This window comes from Pogoniulus pusillus, chromosome 2, assembly GCF_015220805.1.
Source record: "Pogoniulus pusillus isolate bPogPus1 chromosome 2, bPogPus1.pri, whole genome shotgun sequence".
Lineage (NCBI taxonomy): Eukaryota > Metazoa > Chordata > Aves > Piciformes > Lybiidae > Pogoniulus > Pogoniulus pusillus.
In genome coordinates, this window is record NC_087265.1 from 5,765,136 (window position 1) to 5,790,630 (window position 25,495).

At 45.9% G+C, this 25,495-nt stretch overlaps 1 protein-coding gene across 1 annotated transcript in view; it reads right to left on the reverse strand.

Moving 5' to 3' along the window:
• Positions 1–25,495, reverse strand: part of NEB (nebulin) — a 218,009-nt gene that overhangs the window by 67,578 nt on the left and 124,936 nt on the right. The window contains exons 85-104 of the mRNA XM_064154908.1: positions 25,336–25,440; positions 24,100–24,207; positions 22,363–22,476; positions 21,275–21,472; positions 19,407–19,511; positions 17,200–17,304; positions 15,665–15,772; positions 15,278–15,385; positions 13,497–13,604; positions 12,260–12,364; positions 12,063–12,167; positions 11,100–11,198; positions 10,542–10,652; positions 10,258–10,362; positions 8,043–8,147; positions 6,778–6,882; positions 3,458–3,562; positions 2,248–2,352; positions 1,096–1,200; positions 82–186 (exon numbers count right to left, since the gene is read on the reverse strand). Of these exons, the coding sequence (XP_064010978.1) occupies positions 82–186; positions 1,096–1,200; positions 2,248–2,352; positions 3,458–3,562; positions 6,778–6,882; positions 8,043–8,147; positions 10,258–10,362; positions 10,542–10,652; positions 11,100–11,198; positions 12,063–12,167; positions 12,260–12,364; positions 13,497–13,604; positions 15,278–15,385; positions 15,665–15,772; positions 17,200–17,304; positions 19,407–19,511; positions 21,275–21,472; positions 22,363–22,476; positions 24,100–24,207; positions 25,336–25,440 (2,214 nt within the window). The remainder of the gene's footprint in view (positions 1–81; positions 187–1,095; positions 1,201–2,247; positions 2,353–3,457; positions 3,563–6,777; positions 6,883–8,042; positions 8,148–10,257; positions 10,363–10,541; positions 10,653–11,099; positions 11,199–12,062; positions 12,168–12,259; positions 12,365–13,496; positions 13,605–15,277; positions 15,386–15,664; positions 15,773–17,199; positions 17,305–19,406; positions 19,512–21,274; positions 21,473–22,362; positions 22,477–24,099; positions 24,208–25,335; positions 25,441–25,495) is intronic.

A 25,495-nucleotide genomic window follows, 5' to 3' on the forward strand; every position in this document is an offset into this window, starting at 1 on the left:
TTTCCATGAGGAAGATCAGTCCTCAACTCAGTTTTCACACACTGACTACTTCACTATGTAACTGCAGAAACATTAACTTACCCCATCCATCAGCTGAGTTGCATATTTAACGTGCTCATTAATTGGACAGTCAGCTACATACTTAAAATTTGACTTGGTCTTCTCAAACTGCTCCTTGTACTTACACTGGAGAAGGGAAAAAACAACAAACAGGCAAAGGCAGACACACACAAAAGAATTTCTATGTTACTACAAAGAAGGGTAAGGAAATGAAAAGCTAAACTTGGAAATCACTTGGAAAAAAAACATTGTGGAACTGATAGCTTTGCAAGGAACAGAGGGGAGAAGACAAGAAAGCTGGGGAGGGAGTTTTTAGGGTGTCAGATAGTGATAGGACTGAAGGGAATGGAGCAAAGTTAGAAATGGATAGATTCAGACTGGATGTGAGGAAGAAGTTCTTCACCATGAGGGTGGTGAGAGCCTTGAATGGTTTGCCCAGGGAGGTGCTGGAAGCTTCATCCCTGGAGGTGTTTAAGGCCAGGCTGGATGAGGCTGTTGCCAGCCTGATCTGGGGTAGGGTGTCCCTGCCCATGGCAGGGGGGTTGGAACTGGCTGATCCTTGTGGTCCCTTCCAATCCTGGCTGATTCTGTGATTCTAATATTGGCTGTTATTACACCTCCTTAAGTCACTGCTACAATATTGGCTGTTATTACACCTTGCTCCAATCACCTGCTTTAAAACAGCTTTCCCAGATCCACAGAAGCCTGCCTTCCTCTGTCCTTATCCTTGGGGGTGTTCAAGGCCAGGCTGGATGAGGCTCTAGACAGCCTGATCTAGTGTGAGGTGTCTCTGCCCATGGCAGAGGGGTTGGAACTAGACAATCCTTGTGGTCCCTTCCAACCCTAACTGATTCTATGATTTTACCTCCTCATTTTACAGCTAGAACTGAGATTTTTCAGTGCTATATACAAAGTTCTACCATGAGTTCTTCACATCTTCATGTCAATGGATTGATGCATGAAAACTTGTCTACAATCTGAGCAATCATTAAATGAAATGAACAAACTCACAGTAACTCAGCCTGTTTTACTTACCCCGCTGTAGAGCACCTTATTCTGTTCTGCCAGAACAAAGGTTGGGGTATCCCATGCATAACAGCCAGTGCCCTTGAGCCATGCTAGGTCTTCTTTGTATTTAACCTTTAGAAAAGAAGCAGGATTCACTTTAAAGCAGCAGCAAGTGGCAGCTGATCAGTGCTGAAATGGCACCTTTACACAAGGTGTAGCAGGCAGAGCTGCATCCACTCTTATTTCACTGTGATAGAAGTTACAGCTACTCATATTTTCTGGTGCACTCAGTTTGTCCTCAGATGTAATCTATCATTAGCTACTGTGCTTCCTGTGTGAATTAACCAATGTTTCTGTCTTCCAAGCCAGGCTGGATGGAACTTTAAGCAATCTGGTCTAGTGGAAGGTGTCCCTGCCAATGGCAGGAGCATTAAAGCTAGATAATATTTAAGGTCTCTTCCAATGCAGAACTATTCCATGAGTCTATGAATTTTAAAACCCATTGATTGTGAGGGAGCTGGGCTTGTTTAGCCTGGAGAAGAGGAAGCTCAGGAGTGACCTCATTGCTGTCTACAACTGCCTGAAGGGACATTGTAGCCAGGTGGGGTTGGTCTCTTCTCCCAGGCAACCAGCAATAGAACAAGGGGACACAGTCTCAAGTCGTGCCAGGGGAGGTCTAGGCTGGATGTTAGGAGGAAGTTGTTGACAGAGGGAGTGATTGGCATTGGAATGGGCTGCCCCGGGAGGTGGTGCAGTCACCATCCCTTGAGGTCTTCAAGCAAAGCCTGGCTGAGGCACTTAGTGCCATGGTCTGGTTGACTGGATAGGGCTGGGGGATAGGTTGGACTGGCTGAGCTTGGAGGTCTCTTCCAACCTGGTGATTCTGTGATTCTATGATTTTATAATTAAGGGGTGTTTGTATACACATAGATGTGTACAATTAAAGGTTGTTATAGGGTTAACAAAGAAATCTAAGCAAACACAACTGTTACTTTCCAGAGAGGAGCACCAATTTTAGCCATTTTTGCTCTTTCAATTCCCAGATCTGCCAGGTGAAAGGGTGAATCCCCTCAAAAAATTCATCTGCCTTCCCTTTCTCAGGAAATAAACCTTGGTTTTCATTTTGGAAACCCAATTTTAACTTCCACCATGAGACATCCAGGAATTATTTGAACTCACATCACTGATAGCATCCGTGACTGCACGATGATGGAAGTGCTCCGGACGGTCTGGGATTGACCTCCAGATTCCTAACTGGCTCATGTAGTTTTCCTTATATTTCACCTACAAAGAAGATGGAAGAATGAATTAGAACAATCAAAGGACAGAACACTCTAGACCATGCAGTTTCAAGACATTCCTTTCTCTGAAACATCAGAACATCACAGTGGAATTGAGATTAATTTGCATTCCACCTTTGCAAACATCAAAGGCAACCAAGTGGGCAATGTTCCAGAGAAGGAAAGAAATTAACATGATCAGGACTGTTTATATTAATCTAATTATAGGATTCAATTAAATAGAACAATAGCAGGAATGGCATGTCCTAGGACATCCAGGCTGGATCAGTGGGCTGAGGTCAATGGGACGAGATTCAACGAGGCCCAAGTGCTGGGTCTTGCACTTGGGTCACAATCAGCTCATGAAGGCTACCAGAGTGGCTGGAAACTGCCCAGGGGGAAAAGATGTGGAGTTGCTGGTTGATAGCAGCTGAAAATGAGCCAGCAGTGTTCCCAGGTGGCCAAGAAAGCCATCAGCATCCTGGCCTGGAGCAGCAGCAGTGTGGCCAGGGCAGGGATTGTTCCCCTGTAGTTGGCACTGGTGGGGCCACATCTTGAATCCTGGGTTCACTTTTGGGCCACTCACTCCAAGAAAGACATTGAGGGGCTGGAGCAGGTCCAGAGAAGGGCATCAAAGCTGGTGAAGGGTCTGGAGAAAAGGGCTGGTAAGGAGCAGCTGAGGGAACTGGGAGTGTTTAGTCTGGAGAAGAGGAGCCTGAGGAGAGACCTCATTGCTCTCTACAACTCCCCAGAGGGTGGTTAGAGTGAGCTAGGGATTGATATCTTCTCCCTAGTATCAGGACACAGAACAAAAAGAAACATTCTGAAGTTGTGCCCAAGAAGTTTTAGGCTGGAGCTGAGGAGCAATCTCTTTGCTGCAACAGTGGTCAGGCATTGGCACAGGATGCCCAGGGAGGTGTTGGAGCCCCCATCCCTGGAGACGTTCCAAGAAATGTGTGGCCATGGCACTTTGAGACAGGGGCTGATGGCCATGGTGGTGTTGGGTTGATGGTTGGACTGGGTGATCTTAGAGGGCTTTTCCAACCAAAGAAACACCTCTATGATCAAATGGCAAACACTCATCAGGAATGCCAATGTTGCATACATACACTGCTAATGTCATCGGTGACCTTCCGGTGGTAGACAATGTCCAGAGCATCTTTCACTGTGTGGTATTTGCCCTTTGTGTTCTCAAAGGTTTCTTTGTAGCGCAGCTGAGGAGAAAAACAAACCAATCTTTTACCTTGATCTCCCAGGAAAACAAACTTCCTACCCCTCAGAGCAATGCTACCCAGGGATACTTCGCTGCCCAACACCCTAATGTAAGCCCTGGGGAGGTTTAAGGAGCTGCAATTGTCTGCAACCAGCTGCAGCTTGGCCAAGACCTTGGGTGAAAACTGGACAGAGAAGGAGTTGGCACATTTAAAGTCATTTTTCATCCTATTCACATTCAAACTGAAGGCTGAGGGAAAAACATCCATGTGCCATAGGACTACTTTAAAATACTGAAAATGGGAATAAATAAAGAAGTTTATAAAGGGATAAATATATAAAGGGATATTTACATATACATAATATAGAAGAAAGCAGGAAGATGAGTGAAAACTGGACAGAAAAGGAGCTGACACATTTAAAGCCATTTTTCATCCGATTCACATTCAAACTGAAGGGTGAGGGGAAAAACATCCTGGTGTCATAGGACTACTTTAAAATACTGAAAATGGGCATAAATATATAAATGAATAAAGGGATAAATAAATAAAGGGATAAATATCTAAAGGGATGTGCATATATATATATAATATAGAAGAAGGCAGGAAGAAAGCAGGAAGAAAGCAGGAAGATGAGTGAAAACTGGACAGAGGAGTTGACACATTTAAAGGCATATTCCATCTTATTCACATTCAAACTGAAGGCTGAGGGGGAAAAACATCCACGTGTCATAGGACTACTGTAAAATACTGAAAATGGGCATAAATATATAAATAAATAAAGGGCTGTGCATATATATATAATATAGAAGAAAGCAGAAAGAAAGCAGGAAGATGAGTGAAAACTGGACAGAGAAGGAGTTGACACATTTAAAGCCATTTTTCATCCTATTCACATCCAAACTGAAGGCTGAGGGGGGAAAACATCCACGTGTCATAGGACTACTTTAAAATACTGAAAATGGGCATAAGTATATAAATAAATAAAGGGATAAATAGAGTAATAAATATATAAAGGGATGTGTGTATATGTACATAATATAGAAGAAAGCAGGAAGAAAGCAGGAAGAAAGCAGGAAGAAAGCAGGAAGAAAGCAGGAAGAAAGCAGGAAGAAAGCAGGAAGAAAGCAGAAAGAAAGCAGAAAGAAAGCAGAAAGAAAGCAGAAAGAAAGCAGAAAGAAAGCAGTGCTAGTTTGAAGCAAGCTGGAATGTTTTGGTAGAAGAACTAGATAACGGGCAGTGAAATGAAAAACAATTGATGTCAACTTCTCTCACAGTCTCGCTGAGAACTCTGGGAAGAAGAAAGACTTTTTCTCCATTTTGTCTCACTCTTGCTTTTGCCTTAGACCTGGTCACATCTCATTAACCCTGCTCCTACTAACCCTGCTCCCTAACCTCTTGGCTGCACCTCTCTTCTTCCTGAGAACTGGGGTAAGGTTGAGAGGGCCGGGGGAGGTGTTGGGGTGGTTTGAGAGCCCCTCCTGGGGACTCAGGTTTCTGGGAGGGGAGTTGTGCTTTTGTATTGTTTATCTTTTGTATATTTCTGTATATAATTGTATATAACTGTATATATTGTAAATAGCTGCTTGTAAATTCTGCTAGCTGTAAATAAATTGCTTCATCTATATTCCCAGGGTCCGTCTGAGTTAGCTGGGGCAAATTCAAAAGTGTGGAGGGGTGGGGTAACCCCCAAACCATCACAAAAGCAGAAAGAAAGCAGAAAGAAAGCAGAAAGAAAGCAGAAAGAAAGCAGAAAGAAAGCAGAAAGAAAGCAGAAAGAAAGCAGAAAGATGAGTGAAAACTGGACAGAGAAGGAGTTGACACATTTAAAGCCATATTCCATCTTATTCACATTCAAACTGAAGGGTGAGGGGAAAAACATCCACATGCCACAGGACTACTTTAAAATACTGAAAATGGGTACAAATATATAAATAAGTAAAGGGATAAATATCTAAAGGGATGTGCATATATATATATATATAATATAGAAGAAGGCAAGAAGAAAGCAGAAAGAAAGCAGGAAGATGAGTGAAAACTGGACAGAGGAGGAGTTGACACATTTAAAGCCATATTTCAACCTATTCATATTCAAACTGAAGGCTGAGGGGAAAAAACATCCTGGTGTCATAAGATTACTCTAAAATACTGAAAATGGGCATATAAATATATATTTATCTCCTCTTCCATGTCCTGATATGGAAGCAAGCAGGAAGATCTTTCCAGCCTTTGCAGAATGATATTCTCAAGAGCACAGATTTCAGCTGTGTAAAAGAACTGGGATGCTGCTTTGGAGTATTTAAGTCACTAAGAGAGCAGTAAGACTACTCACCAGAAGTAAACAGCAGCTTAGTACATGTCCTTTCAGCAAAGCCCTCATGAGTGGGGTAGAGTACCCTTAGGTACTGCTTTCAGTCACAAATCAGTATTAAATGCTTGAAGGAAAATTCAGGTTCACCTTAACCTTATGGGCAGCAGCTCAGACAATTTCCCTCTCCAATCTGCTTCTAACTGAGCTCATTCTCAGTGACAGGCAAGTTTATTTCTGACACAAAGCTGAGAAGAAAAGATCTGCTAAAAGTTATTCCAGCTTGGCTCTAGCATCAGATATTTCACTCCAGCCTGCACTAACTGAAGATTTCATGTGGCAGCAACTTTAAAACTTGTTAATTTCCTCTGTCCCACAGCAGGGAGGTTGGAGTGGATGATCTTTAAGGTCCATTCCAACCTAAGCCATTTCTACAATTCACAGAGAGAGTGATTGGCATTGGAATGGGCTGCCCAGGGAGGTGGTGGAGCTGCTGTTCCTGGAGAGGTGTTTAAGCAAAGCCTGGATGAGGCACTTAGTGCCATGGTCTGGTTGATTGCACAGGGCTGGGTGCTAGGTTGGACTGGATGTGGCACTTAGTGCCATGGTCTAGTTGATTGGACAGGGCTGGGTGCTAGGTTGGACTGGATGAACTTGGAGGTCTCTTCCAACCTGGTTGAGTCTGTGATTCTATGAATGAAAATTAATGATAATAAATTGAAAAGCACTGCAATGACATCAAGTAAAAGTGAATGACCTCCATCACGTGAAAGGGAAATGGGGTGACCTCGTTGATGACACAGAGCATGGGCTCTTGGACAACCAGGACATTCCCCAGGTGTCCTTTTTCTCCTCTGTTCATAAGGAAAGCAAGAAATAGCAGCAGTGAAAGCATTCAGGAGCTACATACGTCACTGGCATTCAGGTAGGCTCTCTTGGCTCTGATCAAGACTGGTGTGTCAGGGACAGGTGTGTATCTGTCCTTCATCTTCTCATACTGAATTTTGTACTTTTTCTAAGAGAGAGAGAGAGAGAAAAGGAAAATTACATTTTCAATCTTAGAAGCATTTGCTAAACTGCTATTATGCTAACACCCAGGGATGCTACACTGAGTGAATAAAGTCACTCTTGCACAGATCTTCTGTCAAAACTTTGAGAAACAAGTTCAGCTTCTTCAGACCTAGAAAGACCTGGGTCTTGCAGCCAGCACAGCTTAGAGCCTGCAAACAAGCACTCAGAAACAGGTATCTTATAAAAAACGACAACAATACAGGCTGGGCAGTGAGTGGCTGGAGAGCAGCCCTGAGGAGAGGCACCTGGGGGTGCTGGTGGAGGAGAAGCTCAACAGGAGCCAGCAGTGTGCACTTGCAGCCCAGAAAGACAACCAGAGCCTGGGCTGCAGCAGCAGAAGTGTGGCCAGCAAGGCCAGGGAGGTGATTCTCCTCCTCTACTCTGCTCTGCTGAGACCCCACCTGGAGTACTGCAGCCAGTTCTGGAGCCCCTGGGACAAGAGGGCTGTGGAGATGCTGGAGTGTGTCCAGAGCAGGGCCAGGAGGATGCTCAGAGGCTGCAGCAGCTCTGCTGTGAGCACAGACTGAAAGAGTTGGGGCTGTGCAGGCTGCAGAAGAGAAGGCTCAAAGGTGACCTTCTTGTGGCCTTCCAGGAGGTACAAAAATGCTGGGGAGGGACTTTTTAGGCTATCAGGGAGTGACAGGACTGGGGGGAATGGAGTAAAGCTGGAGGTGGGGAGGTTCAGGCTGGCTGTGAGGAGGAAGTCACTCTCTCACCATGAGAGTGGTGAGAGGCTGGAATGGGTTGCTCAGGGAGGTGGTTGAGGCCCCATGGCTGGAGGTGTTTCAGGCCAGGCTGGCTGAGGCTGTGGGCAGCCTGGTTTAGGGTAGGGTGTCCCTGGGCATGGCAGGGGAGTTGGAACTGGCTGCTCCTTGTGGTCCCTTCCAACCCTGCCTGATTCTATGATTCTGTGATTCTAACATCATACCCAAAAAAAACCCCAACCTGTACTCTTTCATCAAAACTTCTACAGGCAACATAAGAGCATAAGAGACACAAAACTAAATGGGAAGTGGAGCCTTGAAACTATCACTATGGCTAGAAATAAAACCTGTAAAGAGTTCAGCATGGTCACAGCACTCAAACAAAACCCCAATGCCTTACCTCACTGATCATGTCCTTTACATGCCTGGCATGTGTTAAGGCTTGAGTCTGATTACCAGCATGATGATGAGGTCTCTCTTTTGTGGCAAGTTCCACATACAAGTACTGCAGCAAGAAGGAAAAAAAATACAAACCCCCACACATTTAATCTCAGTTTTACTTTGTCTCCCTGAAAATGACTGTAAATAATTCTCAATCTATACAGAACTACAGAATTCATCCCAGGGAAGAATAAATTGTCCTTTCCTCTTCCATGTCATCTCACTTCATACTCCTGATATTCTCTAAGTGCTAGCAACATCCTCACAAAGAAAGAAGTCAAATCTTTTGGGCATTAATGATCTTGTCTGCCCCACATCCAGACCTAGCTTTAGATTAAAGCATCCTGAAGGTGTGTTCTTTTCTGGTGAGTATCTTCACTTTGTTCTGCTGTGGTGGTAGGCTTGATGAGGTAAACATAGGCTTAGCCAAGCCCAGACATGTTCCCCTGCCCCCACTCCTTCCATGCTGCGGGAAGCAACCGTGGGAGGAGAGGCTGAGGGAGCTGGGATTGGTTAGCCTGGAGAAGAGGAGGCTCAGGGGTGACCTTATTGCTGTCTACAACTACCTGAGGGGTGGCTGTGGCCAGGAGGAGGTTGCTCTCTTCTCTCAGGTGGCCAGCACCAGAACGAGAGGACACAGCCTCAGGCTGCGCCAGGGGAGATTTAGGCTGGAGGTGAGGAGAAAGTTCTTCCCTGAGAGAGTCATTGGACACTGGAATGGGCTGCCCGGGGAGGTGGTGGAGTCGCCATCCCTGGAGCTGTTCAAGGCAGGACTGGATGTGGCACTTGGTGCCATGGTCTAGCCTTGAGCTCTGTGGTAAAGGGTTGGACTTGATGATCTGTGAGGTCTCTTCCAACCTTGGTGATACTGTGATACTGTGGCAAAAGCCCTAGCCTCACCTAACGTGAAGCCTGGCAAAGTGCCATTCTGATTGGCTAATCTATGCCCAATGCCCCATTAGTCTTGGGTTGGATGTTGATAAAAGGGATAAGCAGGTAGCATGGGGCTGCTACTGCCTCATTTTGCATCCTGAATTTGCCTGGAGAGCTTACCAGGAACAGGCTCTAAATGCCTGCATGCAATCAGCCTGCATAACCAGCCAGACATTGTGCTGAGAATGCACATGGCAAGACATCCTGCCTGCACCTGAAAGTCTCCTGCTAAGACTACAAGTCATGGAGACACACAGATCATCCAGAGGAGCCAGGAGACAAGGTCAGAGATTGTCTGCCTCCTTTCCCCAGAAGTCTGGGAAGAATCAAGTCTCAGCAGCCGACAAGACAGAGTTCCACGTGCTCTGGGTACTGTCTGATTACTACTTTGAGAGTAAATACTTAAAGGCCTCTTGCAGTGTAAGATTTGCATTTGCCACTTTAAGAAATAAAAGATCTAGTTTTGCCTGTTCCCTGCAGGATTAGACTTCCAACCTGTGTGGTTTTGAACCTGTGAATACGTTTTCTGGTGAGTTTTAATGTTCATAAACAGTTTTCATAGTTATTAACAGTCATCTCCTGGATATCAAAATCAATACAGAATAGTAACATCCCTCACACCTGCAAATGTAAAAACCCCACAAAATGTGGGGCTAGAACAAGGGGACACAGTCTCAAGTCGTGCTGGGTGAAGTATAGGCTGGATGTTAGGAGGAAGTTGTTGTCAGAGAGTGATTGGCATTGGAATGGGCTGCCCAGGGAGGTGGTGGAGGCACCGTCCCTGGAGGTGTTGAAGCAAAGACTGGATGGGGCACTTAGTGCCATGGTCTAGATGACTGGCTAGGGCTGGGTGCTAGGTTGGACTGGATGAGCTTGGAGGTCTCTTCCAGTCTGGTTGATTCTATAATGAACTACAATGTGAGTAATGACATTATAATGAACAAAGGTAGAGGGATACAAATATTTATCCCTCTGACAATGGCAGAGTCTTAAAAGAACTTGAACCGCACCATAGCAGGGTTTGATGCTCTGTTTCAGAAGGACAAATCTGAACATGTCCATTCCACAGATGTGGTCAACAGCCAAGCTTAAAGCCACTTCAAAATCAGCAGCAGTCACTTAAACATCCTCTCTGGAAATTTGACACTGGTTTGAAGTGGCCTGCAAAGATTTTGCTGTACTTAAACACTACATTAAGAGGGATTCCTTGACTGGGATTGTTATCAGTACAAGTTTTTCACCTGGCTCTGTATCTTTTGTCCTGTCTTGGCTCTCAAGAAGTCAGGTGTATCAAGGACAGAAGTGTATTTTGTCTTCAGCTCGTTGCCTGCAGCTCTGTAAACCAGCTGGAAAAAGACAAGTCCATGAATTATTTCCTCTATCTCATTCATTTAACAGCTGAACAATCACAGCTTTGCTGTTCTAACACCTCATGTATTTCAGGAAAAACAACCCAACCCAACACTCAGAGGGTTTGAGTTTAATCATAGCTAACAAAGATGTGCAAAAACAATGTGGAACTTACTTCACTCAAGTGGGTTTTTAGTTCCTGAACTGCTCTGTATCCAGGAGTATCCAACACTACTTTGTATTTAGGCAACATCTTCTTGGCAGTGTTAGTGTATATGTAATTAGACTGGGGAAAAAAGAAAAGCAGATTACTTAGGCAGCTTTTACTCGTGGTAGTAAAGAAGATTTTACAGTGCTTTGAAGCAAGTAACTAGGTGCAGAGCAAGAAACTCTGGCAGAGGTTTTTATCAATTTTCATGAGTTTTAGGTCAGGCATTGGCACAGGCTGCCCAGAGAGGTGATGGAGTCACCATCCTTGGAGGTGTTCAAAAGACAAGTAGATAGAGCATTTCAGGACATGGTCCTAGTGGTTGTGGAGGTGTTGGGTAGAAGATTGGACTTGATGATCTTAGAGGCCTTTCCCTGCCTTAATGATTCTATGTTTCATGCACTTAACTTCTGGAAGTAAAGAAATGGGTATACAAAGAGCACAAGTAAAGTACTTGTAAGTGAAGAGTGTGTATGTAAATAACTCAGTTGTAGCTAGATGTGGTTCTCAGGAGAAAAACCTTACCCAAAGCTTACGCAGGTGACGAGCACGAACCATATCAGGAGTATCATACAGGAAGCAACCCAAGCCCTTCAGCCACCTGAGATCCTCTTTGTATTTAATCTATGAGGCAATTAGAAACGGTTAACTTTGGGGATAATTTCAGTCATCAGTCCCTAAGCACAGTTCCAAAATGGAATGCAAATGACAGAAGGCCTCAGGAGAAGGACTTGGGGTTGTCAGCTGATGAGAGACTCAACATGAGCCAGCAATGGTAATTTTACAGCCCAGAAGCCAACAGTGTCCTGGGCTGCATCAAAAGAGGTGTGGCCAGCAGGACGAAGGAGGTGATTATGTCCCTCTACTCCGCTATCCTGAAACCCCACCTGCAGCACTGTGTCCAGTTCTGGTGCCCCCCCAGCACAGGAAGGACACTGAATTGTTGGAGCATTCCAGAGGAAGATATAAACATGATCAAAGAGCTGGAGAACCCCCCCTATGGGGACAGGCTGAGGGAGTTGGGGCTGTTACGCCTGGAGAAGGGAAGGTTCCAGGGAGACCATGGAGTAGCCTTCCCTTACCTTTAGGGAGGGGGCTGCAGGAGAGCTGGGGAGGGACTTTTTACAAGGGTTTGTAGTGACAGAAAGAGGAGCAATAACTTGGACCTGGAAGAGGGGAGATTTAGAAGGGGGATGAGGAAGAAATTCTTTCCAGTGAGGGTGCTGAGACACTGGAACAGGTTTGCAGGGAGGCTGTGGATGCCCCCTCTCTGGAGGTGTTCAAGGCCAGGTGGTATGGAGTCTTGAGCAACCTTGTCTAATGGAAGGTGTCTCTGCCTGTGGCAGAGGGGTTTGGAATCAGATGATCTTTCAGGTCCCTTCCAACCCAAACCATTCTATGATTTTCTGAGGCCAAACACCACTTTGAGTATAGAAGCAGCAGGCCTGCTGGATTCAAACACCAGGTGCTGTTACAGAAGGTGCTTACATCACTTGTGATGTCCCCAGCGTAGCGGCAGTGCAGCACTTGAGGAGTGTATGGCAAGGAAATCAAGTGTCCCTGCATCTTAAAGAAGTCTGACTTGTAGATCAGCTGGAAGACAAAAGAAAGGCAGCATTTCACATGTTTGGTCAGGCTGAATTATCCTGACTGTCTTCTGGTTTTTCTGTTGGAAGGACACATACATCACTGACAGCTTCCTGGGTGGCTCTGACTTGACGGATTTCTGGGGTGTCAGGGGTAGTGTGGATCTTGTCCTTGTTCTTGTGGTACGTTGCTCGGTACAACCTCTGTAGCAGAAGAGAGGAGAGCATTCCTCGTGTTAGAAACTCAACACAACAAGCAGTTTGACAGGGTCTGAGTGCTTCTCTCACTCTGAAGGGCAGGTTTTATGCTAGGTATAGCTAGCAAGAAACATGCTGTTCTCTAAGCAGGGGAAGATCTTCCACAACTGTTACTGGCAGCAGCACCTCTAACACATGGAGAATTATACTGATCCTACAAGCATGTAAATGTGTCTGTGTTAAAGACAATACCTTCCAATCCCTTAAGGGGTCCTACAGGAAGGCTGTAGAGGGACTTTTCATAAGGGTATCTAGCAACAGGACAAGGGGGGATGGGTGGAGGCTGAGAGAGAGTAGGTTTAGATTGGATTTTATGAAGAAGTTCTTCAGTACAAGGGTGGTAAGACTCTGGTGGTGGAGTTCATGATTCTATGATTCTATTCTACAAGTTCACCTTCTCTGGAGGTGTTTAAGAGGAGGCTGGATGAGGCACTTATTGCCATGGTTTAGTTAGTTAGAAAGGTTAAGTGATAGGTTGGACTTGATGATCCCAGAGGTCTTTTTCAACCTGGTTAATTCTGTGATTCTGTGGAATCAGTTGCCCAGGGAGGTTGTGGATGTCTCCTCCCTAGGGGTGTTCAAGGAGGGGTTGGATGAGACCTTGAGCAGCTGAGTCTAGTCAAGAGGCATTCCTACCCATGGCAGGGAGTTTGGAGTAGAGGATCTCTAAGGTCCCTTCCAACCTAAGCCATTCTGTGAATCCAGCATATGATTAGAATAGAATAGATTAGAATCAAATTAGTGAGTACATATATCTGAAACCAAAAAAAAACTTAGACCCAGTGTCAGACAGATAAAATCATTTCTATCCAGATTTAATCAAGCAGCAGATCAGCAATTTATCTTGTTATAGCATCACTTCTGCAGGAATGCAGGCAGTTAAGAACTGTCAAAAACCCTAAAAGATCAAACAGCTCAACTCCAAGATGGAATCAATGATCTCTTGCCATTCTGGGTGGATATTTGTCTGAATTGCTCTTAAAAGCCTCCAAGAACAGAGATCCTACAACCCTATTCCATGATCCTTCTCTCATCCCTCCTGTTTTGGGCTGAAAGCAAACACATGTCTTTACTGTACCTCATTAATGACTTGATTCACTTTCTTCACATTCTCAAACCCAACATCTTTTGGTCCCAGAGTATACCCTTTAGCTTTCATGTGTTCATAGGCTTCTTTATATTTCAGCTATAAAAGGAAGAAAAACCACACAGAAACTTAATTTGTTTGTGATTCTATTTACCTTGCAGTTCTGACAGTAATTTTTTGCTGTACAAAGAGATTCTTAGAGATAAACAACTAAGATGTGGCTGTATCAGAGTTAAATAATTCCATCACCATCATTTTTAACCTTGATAAAGTGGCTCAAGATTAACAATGCTTTAAATTTCTCCTGCATTCAATAAAATATTCAGATTTGTCTAAGGGAATTTAGCTTTTTGATAGTAATTTATTCAGGTAAATCTGGAGGTTGGTAGCATTTCAATTCTCTTAAGGCAATCATTATCAATGGTGCAGCTTGAGTGCAGTAATGAGATTTAATTGCCCTGACCAGGCACCCATGGGACATCAGACCTTACATGAGCTATGTTGTATGCACACCTGTCTTCCCTGTTTTTGTCCTTATTTCCTGCATGAACATTGGTCCTGTGTTATCAGGAGCTTGCCTCTAGCCCTTCATCTCCTGGATTTACTTTGGACCTCTGTTGTAGGTAGCTTGACCCTAATCTTTGCTCTGTTTCACACAGCTCCTGGCTGGATCTTGTAAAGCGTTAACCCTCCAGGGAGTGCTCTGAACCTAATCCCAGGTCCTCCTGACTCCTCCCTGGGGGTGGTCTGAACCTGACTCCAGGTGTAGTGGTTAGCCCAATCCATTTCCTGTCTACACCCCCTACAAAAACACAGGATCTTGCTGTTTCTCTTTCTCTTTGCCCTCCCTGCCTGTCTGACAGCACCACTCTTGCTCCTGCTGCTCCTGTTTTGCCACGTGGGACCACTACTTTCTGAATCTACCTCCATCCATTGGCATCAATCTGGTTGTATATATATTTTTGTACCTTATTTCCCTTCCCTATACCTCTTTGTAACTCCCCTACCTTAAATACCTTTTATTTATTGTGACAGTTTTCCTTTTAGCTTCCAAATTGTAGCAGGACTATTCTTTGGGTGTTTTAGCCCTTTTTCTTCTCTACATCCAACCCTTTTCTTTCCAAAAGGGGGACAGGGGAAAGCATCTCATTACTGTATTGTTCTGTCAGATTTTGAGTCTCTGGGAAGATTATATCAGACCAATACAGATCTTGACCCTGGTGCCTGGGACAATGGTTTTGAACTAGAGTAGGGTAGCTTTAGACTGGACATCAGGAGGAAGTTCTTTACTGTGAGGGTGGTGAAATAGTACAACAGGTTGCCCAAAGAGGTGGTGGAGGCCCCATTTCTGGAGACATTCAAGGTTAAACTTGATGGTACCCTGAGCAACCTGATCCAGTTGAAGTGTCCCTTTTCACTGCAAGGGGGTTGTACAAGATGACCTTTGAGGGTCCCTTCCAATCCAATGCATTCTGTGATTCTCTGACTCCTCACCTTGTCTAGAATTAGTGATGCAACCCATTCTCAGCACCCTGCTCTGCCCACCACGTTCAGGTAGAGTGGGACTTCACTCTGGATGATGATGAGGTCACAGCCTAGATTGTGGTCACCCTCAGTTCCTGGCTGAGGCATCCACACCCTGTTCCTTGTTCTCTGATAAGCAGTCTCACATCTGAGCACCAACTGCCTCAAACACTTGTGTGCTCACACAGGGTGGGCATCAAATATTGCCTTGCTGCTCAAGAGGTAGAAGGCCTTAGTACATTACTCACATCACTGCCAATGTACTGGACATGCTTAGCATGCTGGAAGCTGGGAGTGTCTGTGGGGAGGCTGTATCCAGTGGGGAGAGCATTCACACCAGCCCAGCGATACAGATTCTGCAAGAGAGAAAGAGAGAGCATGTGGCAACTGGGTGTGACATCTGAGAGCTTTCATTAGCTGCATCAGAAACAGCTTTCTGGCAACTGGCAAAAGCTTTCCCCTTGTGTCTGCATTTTACTGCAGAGTGCAGATGAAACAAGGACTTCTCCCACTTTTATTTTCAATCAGGGGAATCTACCTTTTTTTATCTGAAGGGTTAAAGGCACACATGAACTTGAAGTGGATCTGTTCTTCCAACACCAGAGCCTCTGTGACCCCCAAAGTGTGTTACTTACCTCACTCTGTATTTTGTTTGCATGATATGCCCGCTCCAAATCCACTGTTTTATCAGTAGGAATCATTTTGCCTTTGACATTGTGCTGATATTCCCCACGGTAGACAGCCTGAGAAGAAGAAGTCACAAGAGGAGTCACAGCTGTGCTGTTCTCTCACCGGGTCGAGTGTTTGCTTATACACAGGAATTTCTCTTGTAAAAAGGAAGGGAAATGTTCTTTTGATTCAGTTAATTCGTGATTTTAGTGATAGGTTAGGAGCTGATCTGTTGGAGAGCAGCTCTAGGGAAAAGGAACTGTGAATCCTGGGGGGGGCAACAGGATAACCATGAGCCAGCAATGTGACCCTGTGGCCAAGGCAACCAGTGGGACCCTGAGGACTACTGGAAGGGCTGTGGTGAGTAGGTTGACAGAGGTTGTCCTGCACCTCTACGGTGCCCTGGAATATTGTGTTCAGTTCTGGGCCCCTCAGTGTGAGAATGACCTCAGAGAACTGCTTGAAAGACTCCAGTGCAGAGCTACAAAGATGCTGAAGGCAGTGGAACTTTTCCCTGCTGAGGACAGGCTGAGGCAACTAAGGCTCTTCAGCTTGGAGAAGAGGACACTAAGGAATAACCTCATTCATGTTGACAAAGCTGGGGTTGTTTAGCCTGGAGAAGAGAAGGCTCAGGGCAGAGCTCATTGCTGTCTACAACTACCTGAAGGGAGGCTGTAGCCAGGTGGGGTTGGGCTCTTCTGCCAGGCAAGCAGCAACAGAACAAGGGGACACAGTCTCAAGTTGTGGCAGGGGAGGTCTAGGCTGGATGTTGTTAGGAAGTTGTTGGCAGAGAGAGTGATTGGCATTGGAATGGGCTGCCCAGGGAGGTGGTGGAGTCACCATCCCTAGAGGTGTTGAAGCAAAGACTGTATGAGGCATCCAATCTAGTTGCCTGGATAGGGCTGGGTGCTAGGTTGGACTGGCTGAGCTTGGAGGTCTCTTCCAACCTGCTTGATTCTATGAAAGGTGTGCAGGGCAGTGTCAGGAGAATGGAGTCAGGCTCTGCTCAGTGATGCCCAATGACAGGACAAAGTGCAATGGGTGCAATGTGGAGCAGAGGAGGTTCCACAGGAACATAAGGAAAAACTTTTTCCCTGTGAGGGTGACAGAGCACCAGCACAGGCTACCTAGAGAGGTTGTGGAGTCCTCTTCACTGGAGATACTCAAAACCTGCCCGGGATGTGTTCCTGAGTGTCCTGCTCTAGGTGACCCTGCTCTGGCAGGGGGGTTGGACTGGATGAGCTTTTGAGGCCCCTTCCAGCCCCTGACATTCTGTGATTCTGTGTAAACACAGCTTTTTAGATATCTCTAAGTCTGTAAAGGTATAGATCATATATAAAGAGCTATCCTTTACTGATAGCTTAGTAAAGGCACAGGTGATGTGTTTCAGATAAGCAGACATGATTATTAAATTGAAATTGGTTTTAAAAGTCATATTTCTAGAACTTGTGAGGTAATAGCATGTGCAATATTGGGGGTGAGAGATGATACAGACACTTACTTCACTTAAATTCAAGCCACTGAGAACATTCTGGACATAGACAGGAGTGTCCACGACCACAGTGAACTTACTCTTCATTTTTTCTGCCTTGGATTTGTACTTAATCTGTAGAGAGAAATTGAAGAGCTCTAATTAAACAGGCCAGTCATTAATAATATACATGCAATTAACCTGCTTACTATTTATTACTGAGCTATTCTATTAGTAAGGTAGCATTTAAACAGAAAGCATACAGAAATTCTGGCTAAACAAATGAACATGCCATTGCTTTCTATCTATTGTCTACTGTGCTAGTACTTATCTCTCTTATTAGGTAAGAGGAGTTGAGAAGTTTGATTAAAGACTGCTAGGAAATGTCAATGCCCATTGACAGAACAGACACAGCAGCCACAGGATGAATATTCAATGAGGGAAGACACATTCTCAAAACCCAGGATGGATTCCAACCTGGTTGACTCTATGATACTCTCCTATTTCAATGGCTTAATCACCAACTAAAGGTGTGCCATAAGATCTTGAGAGAAGAAAAGAAAACCATCAAAATCTGTATGTTTTAATGAGAATGCTTTACTTTAAATAATTCTTCATTCAGAACCCTTGAAGTGTTAGAAGGACTAAAATCTATGAAGTGCATTCAGAAGAGTGCAGCCAGCAGCTGAAGGGAGGGTTTGTTCCTACCTCTACTCTGCCAAGGAGAGATCACACCTAGAGTATTGTGGCCAGTTCTGGGCTCCCCCAGTTCAAAACAGGCCAGAATAAACTAGAGAGTGTCCAATGGAGGCTATGAGGAAGAGACTGGAACATCTGTCTGATGAGGAAAGGCTGAGAGATCTGGGATTGTTTAGCTTGGAGAAGAGAAGGCTGAGAGAAGATCTTATTAGTGCTTATAAATATCTGAGGGGTGAGTGTCAGGAAGGAGGGGCCAGGGTCTTTTCTGTGGTGTCCTGTGGCAGGACAAGGGGCAATGGACACAAACTGGAATGCAGGAAGTTCCACCTCAACATGAAGAAAAACTTTGCTATGAGAATGCTGGAGCTCTGGAGCAGGCTGCCCAGAGAGCTGCTCCTCTGGAGACCTTCAAGACCCATCTGGATGTGTTCCTGTGTGACCTGCAGGTAATCTTCCTTTGACAGGGGAGTTGGACTTGATGATCTCTTGGACATCCCTTCCAACCCATACCATTCTGTGACTCTATGACTCTGTCTTTTCTGTGGTGTCCTGTGATAGGACAAGGGGCAATGCACACTGTGCTAGTTTGAAGCTAGCTAGAATGTTTTGGGGAGAAGAACTAGATTACAGGCTGAGAAAGGGAAACAGTGATGATGTCTACATCACTCACAGGCTTGCTGAGATGTATAAGAACAAGAAACCAAACATAGATAAGGGAGTCACACTTCTTCTGCTTGGGAGCTCTGAGCTGCATGTCTTTCTCTAGCCTCTCTGTCATCTCTCTGATTAATCCACTTTGCTTCCTAACCCCCTGGTCGAACCTCCATTCTTCCTTGGGACTGGGCTAAAGTTGAGAGGGGTGGGAGAAGCTGGAAGGGTGGTTGGGAGCCCCTCCTGGGGACTCAGGTTTCTGGGAGGGCTGCTGTGTGTCTGTATTACCTTTTACCTGGTATATTTCTGTCTATAACTGTATATAAACTGTAACTATCTGCTTGTATATTGAGCTAAGCTGTAAATAAAAGCTTCATTCAATTTCCAGAGCTGGCTGAGTCTAGTCTGGGTGATTTCCAAAGTGTGGGTGGGTGGGTAATACCCAAACCATCACAGACACAAACTGGAGTGCAGGAAGTTCCACCTCAACATGAAGAAAAACTTTGCTATGAGAATGCTGGAGCCCTGGAGCAGGCTGCCCAGAGAGCTGCTCCTCTGGAGACCTTCAAGACCCATCTGGATGTGTTCCTGTGTGACCTGCAGGTAATCTTCCTTTGACAGGGGAGTTGGACTTGATGATCTCCTGGACATCCCTTCCAACCCATACCACTCTGTGACTCTATGACACAGTGCTTTCCAGAAAGAGATCTAACCCAGTGATCTCTACTTCCAGAGCAGCAAAGTTTAAACACTTAGATAGGGAAACTTCAGCAGAGCAGGATTTATAACACTTCCCAGATCACACGTGGCCTAGAACAAAGCTACTCCATCCTTTTACTGCAATGGAGTGAGTGCAACTAAAAGGCAAGCCCAAAGCATCCACTCACGTCGCTGCGCAGATCGTAGGCGTGCTTGGCATGGAGGATTTCTGGAGTGTCCCAGACGAAGCAGCCAATGCCTTTCAGCCAGTTCAGATCATCCTTGTATATCACCTAAGGAAGCAGAGCAAAGAAGCAATCTGTAAGGTTCATTGCTAATCTCTTACTGCCAATTACAGTAATCTGTAAGCTCTTCTTGCTCAGTTCATTCTGAAACGCAGCTATCGAGTGAGGTTAGCAGCATCTGAAGTTTTCATCTGCTCAAGAAAATCAAAACTCTTCAGTTTGGCCAATAAAAACCAAAACAATGATTTGTCAGAGTACTCTTTGCATATCTTACGGGGCAGTGATTTATTGATGGCCTTGTCCTGGGCTGACCTATGTAGGGCAAATGTGCAGCACCAGGATCTTCTCAGCCTTCACCAGTTTCTACATCTTATTCAACAAAACAAGGGCAATTTTCAGATGGGGGTGGTTGAACTGGTTGAAGTGTGATGTTATGACCCAGTGCCCTCACTGATAACACTGAAATGACTCTCACCAAGCCACATCTCTACACAAAAGCACTATGAAAAGAAAACAGAATCATAGAATCAAGCAGGGTGGAAGAGACCTCCAAGCTCATCCAGTCCAACCTAGCACCCAGCCCTAGCCAGTCATCTAGACCATGGCACTAAATGCCTCATCCAGGCTTCTCTTGAACACCTCCAATGACCTGGCTGAGGGCACAGAAGGCACTGTCAGCAAGTTTGCCAATGACACCAAACTGGGTGGAGTGGCTGCCACAGCAGAAGGCTATTCTGCCATTCAGCCAGACTGGGACAGGTTGGAGGGGTGGGCAGGGAGAAACTGAATGGAATTCAATAAGGGCAAGTGTAGAATCTGGCACCTGGGAAAGAACAATCCCAGGGAGGATAGGTTGGGGACTGACCCGTTGAAAGGCAGCAAAAGGGAAAAGGATTTGGGGGGTCCTGGTGGATGGGAGGTTGCCCAGGAGTCAGCAATGTGCACTTGTGGCCAGGAGGGTCAGTACCATTCTGGAGTGTATCATAAGGGCTGTGGTTAGTAGGTCAAGAGAGGTTCTCCTGCCTCTCTACTCTGCCCTGGTGAGGCCACATCAGGAGTGCTGTGTCCAGTTCTGGAACCCCCAGCTCATGAGGGACACAGAACTGCTTGAGAGAGTCCAGCACAGAGCCACAAAGATGGTGAAGGAAATGGAACATGTCTCTTATGAGGAAAGACTGAGGAGCTGGGGCTGTGCTGCTGTGAGAAGAGAAGACTGAGAGATGACCTCAGCAATGCTGATAAAGATGTGCAGGGTGAGTGGCAGGAGGCTGGGGCCAGGCTCTGCTGGGTGATGCCCAGTGACAGCACAAGGGACAATGGGTGGAAGCTGAGGCATAGGAGGTTTCATTTAAACATGAGGAGGAATTTTCTCCCTGTGAGGGTGACAGAACCCTGGTACAGGCTGCCCAGGAGGGTTGTGGAGTCTCCCTCTCTGGAGATATTCAAAACCTGCCTGGATGTATTCATGCCATGGTCTAGATGACTAGATAAGGCTGGGTAATAGGTTGGACTGGATGATACTGAGGGTCTCTTCCAACCTGGTTGATTCTATGATTCTATGTGTGACCTGCTCTAGGTGCTCCTGCTCTAGCAGGGGGGCTTGGACTGGCTGAGCTTTGGAGGTCCCTTCCAGCCCCTGACACTCTGTGATCCTGTGAAAATAGAGAGGCTGCTTAGCAGTGCATAATGCAACAGATGCAGGTGGTAGCTGCAGAGAGCTCCCACTAAGTGTTTGCTAAACAACTTCTGCCTGGTCATAAGAGCAAGAATGGTTCTGGAGCCAGCCAAGGACACATGGTTTAGGAACTTACGTCGCTGAGCTGATCTGTCACCTTCCTGACGTGGGCATTGACCTGCAGATCTGGCAGACAGATCCACTCGTGGAGATGGGTGCGGTAATCGACCTCACTGATCTTCTTCTGAGCATCCTTAGCAGAGATGATGTCTACCATGTCTGGAATGATGTGGACTTTGGCTTTGTTCTTTTCATAGGCTTCCTTGTAGAGACGCTGCAGGGTTAAAGCAGTAGGTTAGCAATGCTGACAGAGAGTCTGAAGCAGATGGATTTGAAGGAAAACGACTGATATTTTCATGGGGTGGCAGTGGGAGAGCAATCACTTTGGCTACATGCAGCCTGGAGAAGACAAGGCTCCAGGCATACATTTCAGTATCTGAGAGGGACCTACAGGAAGGCTGGGGAGGGACTGTTTAGAAGGGCTTGCAGTGATAGGATGAGGGGCAGTGGTTTGAAACTAGAGCAAGGCAGATTTAAGTTGGATGTCACGAGGAAGTTCTTCACCATAAAGGGTGGTGAGACACTGCAATAGGTTACTGAGGGACGTGGATGAGGCCCCATCCTTGGAGACATTCAAGATCAGACTCCATGTGCTCCAGGGCAGCCTGATCTACCTGGAGGTATCCCATCCTTGGAGACATTCAAGATCAGACTCCATGTGCTCCAGGGCAGCCTGATGTACCTGGAGGTATCCCTGCTGACTACAAGGGGGTTGGACCAAATAACCTTCGAGGGTCACTTCCCACTCAATGCAACCTGTGAGTGTGTGAAAATTTACATCTTGCCTGCTCTAAAAACAATTTGCAGAACCATGGCTAGGCTGCTGAAGTCTGATCTGTGACATTTTCATTGTACTGCTGTGTTAGAGGGAGGCAGACTCTGTAGTGCTCCACTTCGACACATAAAGATGTGGCACTAGGGTTTAGCCACTCAGGGAGCTTAACAGCTGAGCTTGAAAAGACACGTGTCAGTGTGCTACAGAAGTCAGCAAATGCTGAGCACCATCAAATGGATGTGGAAATGTAGTATCTGCATGAAGGATCTGGATGCATCTGAGAGAAGAGCCCTGGCTTTACCAAGAAACACAGCTCAGAAAGCACTTACATCAATATTAAGCTTTCCAACTTGAAGACACCTTGCTGTGTTGGGGTCATCCTCCACACCTCTGGGCAGTGTGTAGAGTGCTTTAAACTTGTCGTATTCCTCTCGGTATTTTACCTAAGCAGGTGCAAAGAAAAGCAATAAATAACTGACTTCAGTGGGTCAAGTCTTCAATTTTGGGTGGGAATTTTAATCAGTAAGCAAAATATTTAGTTGTGCCCAACAGCAGAGAGAGACTTTGAAGCAGCATCTTGGTTTTCTGGTTCACTTTAAATTGTAAAGAAAGGAAATCAAAATAACAGCAGCTGACCTGAAGGCTCCAGAATTAAATAGATGCAGAAGACTCCAGCTCTTCCCTTTGAAGTTATCCATAAAGAGAGTGACCTCTCCTGTCAAGACCCCAAGTCTTGTTCAACATCTTTGTCAGTGCCATGGACAGAGGCATTGAGTGCAGCCTCAGCAAGTTTGCTGACCACACCAAGCTGTGTGGTGCAGCAGACAGGCTGAAGAGCAGGGATGGCTTCCAGAAGGACCTGGACAGGCTGCAGAGGTGGGCACAAGCCAACCTCATGAGCTTCAACGAGACTAAGTGCAAGGTCCTGCAGCTGGGTCAGGGCAATCTCAAGCACAAATCTAGGCTGGGCAGTGACTGGCTGGAGAGCATCCCTGAGGAGAGGGATTTGGGGGTGATGGTGGATGAGAAGCTCAGCATGAGCCAGCAGTGTGCACTTGCAGTCCAGAAAGCCAACCAGAGCCTGGGCTGCAGCAGGAGAAGTGTGGCCAGCAGGGCCAGGGAGGTGATTCTCTCCCTCTACTCCACTCTGCTGAGACCCCACCTGGAGTACTGCATCCAGTTCTGGAGCCCCATGACAAGAGGGCTGTGGAGATGCTGGAGTGTGTCCAGAGCAGGGCCAGGAGGATGCTCAGAGGGCTGCAGCAGCTCTGCTGTGAGCACAGACAGAGTTGGGGCTGTGCAGGCTGGAGAAGAGGAGGCTCCCAGGTGAGCTTCTTGTGGCCTTCCAGCATCTGAAGGGGGCTACAAAAAATCTGGGGAAGGACTTTTTAGGCTGTCAGGGAGTGACAGGACTGGGTGGAATGGAGCAAAGCTGAAGGTGGGGAGATTCAGAGTGGCCATGAGGAGGAAGTTGTTGAGCATGAGAGTGGTGAGAGGCTGGAATGGGTTGCCCAGGGAGGTGGTTGAGGCCTCATGGCTGGAGGTGTTTAAGGCCAGGCTGGATGAGGCTGTGGGCAGCCTGCTCTAGGGTAGGGTGTCCCTGGGCATGGCAGGGGAGTTGGAACTGGATCATCCTTGTGGTCCCTTCCAAACCTGACTGATTCTATGATTCTCACAAGCCTCTGTTCAGTCAAGCACAAGATCATGTTTTTCTGTACTCAGTAAAGCATCATTTAAAGACATTTAGTGTTTTTTCTGACTTGGATGCTTATGCAGTTTGGACTCAAAAAGAAAATCACTAAATGGACATTTTGAAGACAGTTTCTATTCCTATAAAACGTGAGGGTTTTTTTCTCCTTCTGAGAAGCAGCAGCCAAGGGGCTGTTATCTAAAAGCTTAGCACAGAATACTGATTATCCACATAAACATATCCAAATTAAAACTGAAGAGCATTAAAAAAAAAACAACCACCCCTCTTAGTGATACCTACAGTGTATGCAAGGCATGATGGATTTCCTTGCTAGAATTGATGGTTTAAAGAAGAAGGAGGCATGTGATTCACTTACAGTACTAGCATTGTGCTTCAGCTCTTTTGCACGTGCCAGGGGTACAGCATCAGAGGGCAATATGTAGCCAGTGGCCTTCACTTTGTCCCAGGCCTTTTTGTAGAGGTTCTGTAGGGAAATAGAAATACTCTGTGAGTGGAATAACTCTTCTGCTGGGTCATGATCAAAGGCTAACAGAAACAATAAAACACTTTTGGTTTTATATAAGTTATCCATAAGCCACCAATGTGCCCTTGTGGCCAAGAAGGTCAATGGAACTCTGGGATGCATGAAGAAGAGTGTGGGCAGCAGGCCAAAGGAGGTTCTCCTCCCTCTCTACTCTGCCCTGGTGAGATCACATCTGGAGAATTGTAGCCAGTTCTGAGCTCTCCAGTTCAAAAGGGACAGGGATAGACTAGAGAGTGTCCAGTGGAGGGTACAAAGATGATGAAGGGACTGAACACCTGTGTGGTGAGGAAAGGCTGAGAGACCTGAGGCTGGTTAGTCTGGAGAAGGGAAAGCCAAGAAGGGATCTTATTAGTGTCTGTAAATAGCTGAAGGGTAGGTGTGAAGAAGAAGGGTCCAGTCTACTTTCAGTGGTGCCCTGTGATAGGACAAGGGGCAAAGGATACAAACAGGAACACAGGAAGTTCCACTTCATCAACAGGAGAAACTGCTTTGCTATGAAGGTGCTGGAACCCTGGAGCAGGCTGCCCAGAGAGGTTGTGGAGTCTCCTTCTCTGGAGACTTTCAAGACCCATCTGGATGTGTTCCTGTGTAACCTGCAGGTGATCTTGCTTTGGCAGGAGGGTTGGACTTGATGGTCTCTGGAGGTCCCTTCTAATCCCTACCATTTCATGGCTCTATTATACACTGGAACTATTACTTAATACCAAGAGCCTGCACTACAGCACACATAAAGAGCAACAAAAACGCTTTCTAACTCCTCATGTCTTTTCTCATGGAAGGTCCCAATTTTGTTCAGGTGCAATTTTTCTTCAAGGAATCCATTTATTAATGCATGCAGCTGGACAAGGCTGGGGCTACAGACAGAAAATCTGCCTCCTGCCTGAAACACAGCATCTCCTCCACAGTCAAGGTGGATATCACTGCCTTTGATAAGCTCCATGTTTGGATGTTGAGCACAGGATGTTAGCGGTTGGAGGGGACCAGTGATCAAACAAAATCAACCAAAACCCTCCACATAGTAGCATCTGAAAAGAAAAAAGGGGGAAAAATCATTGTAGAAATGCTTACATTGCTGAAGAGATGTTTCAGACTTTGAACTCTTTCAGAATCCACCGTTTCAGCCACAGGGATGCACTTGTCTTTATTTTTGTGATAATCCTCCTTGTATTTCACCTGGAAAATGAAAAAGATTTAGTTAGCTTGCTTCAGTTGGCAGAAGGAGCAGGAA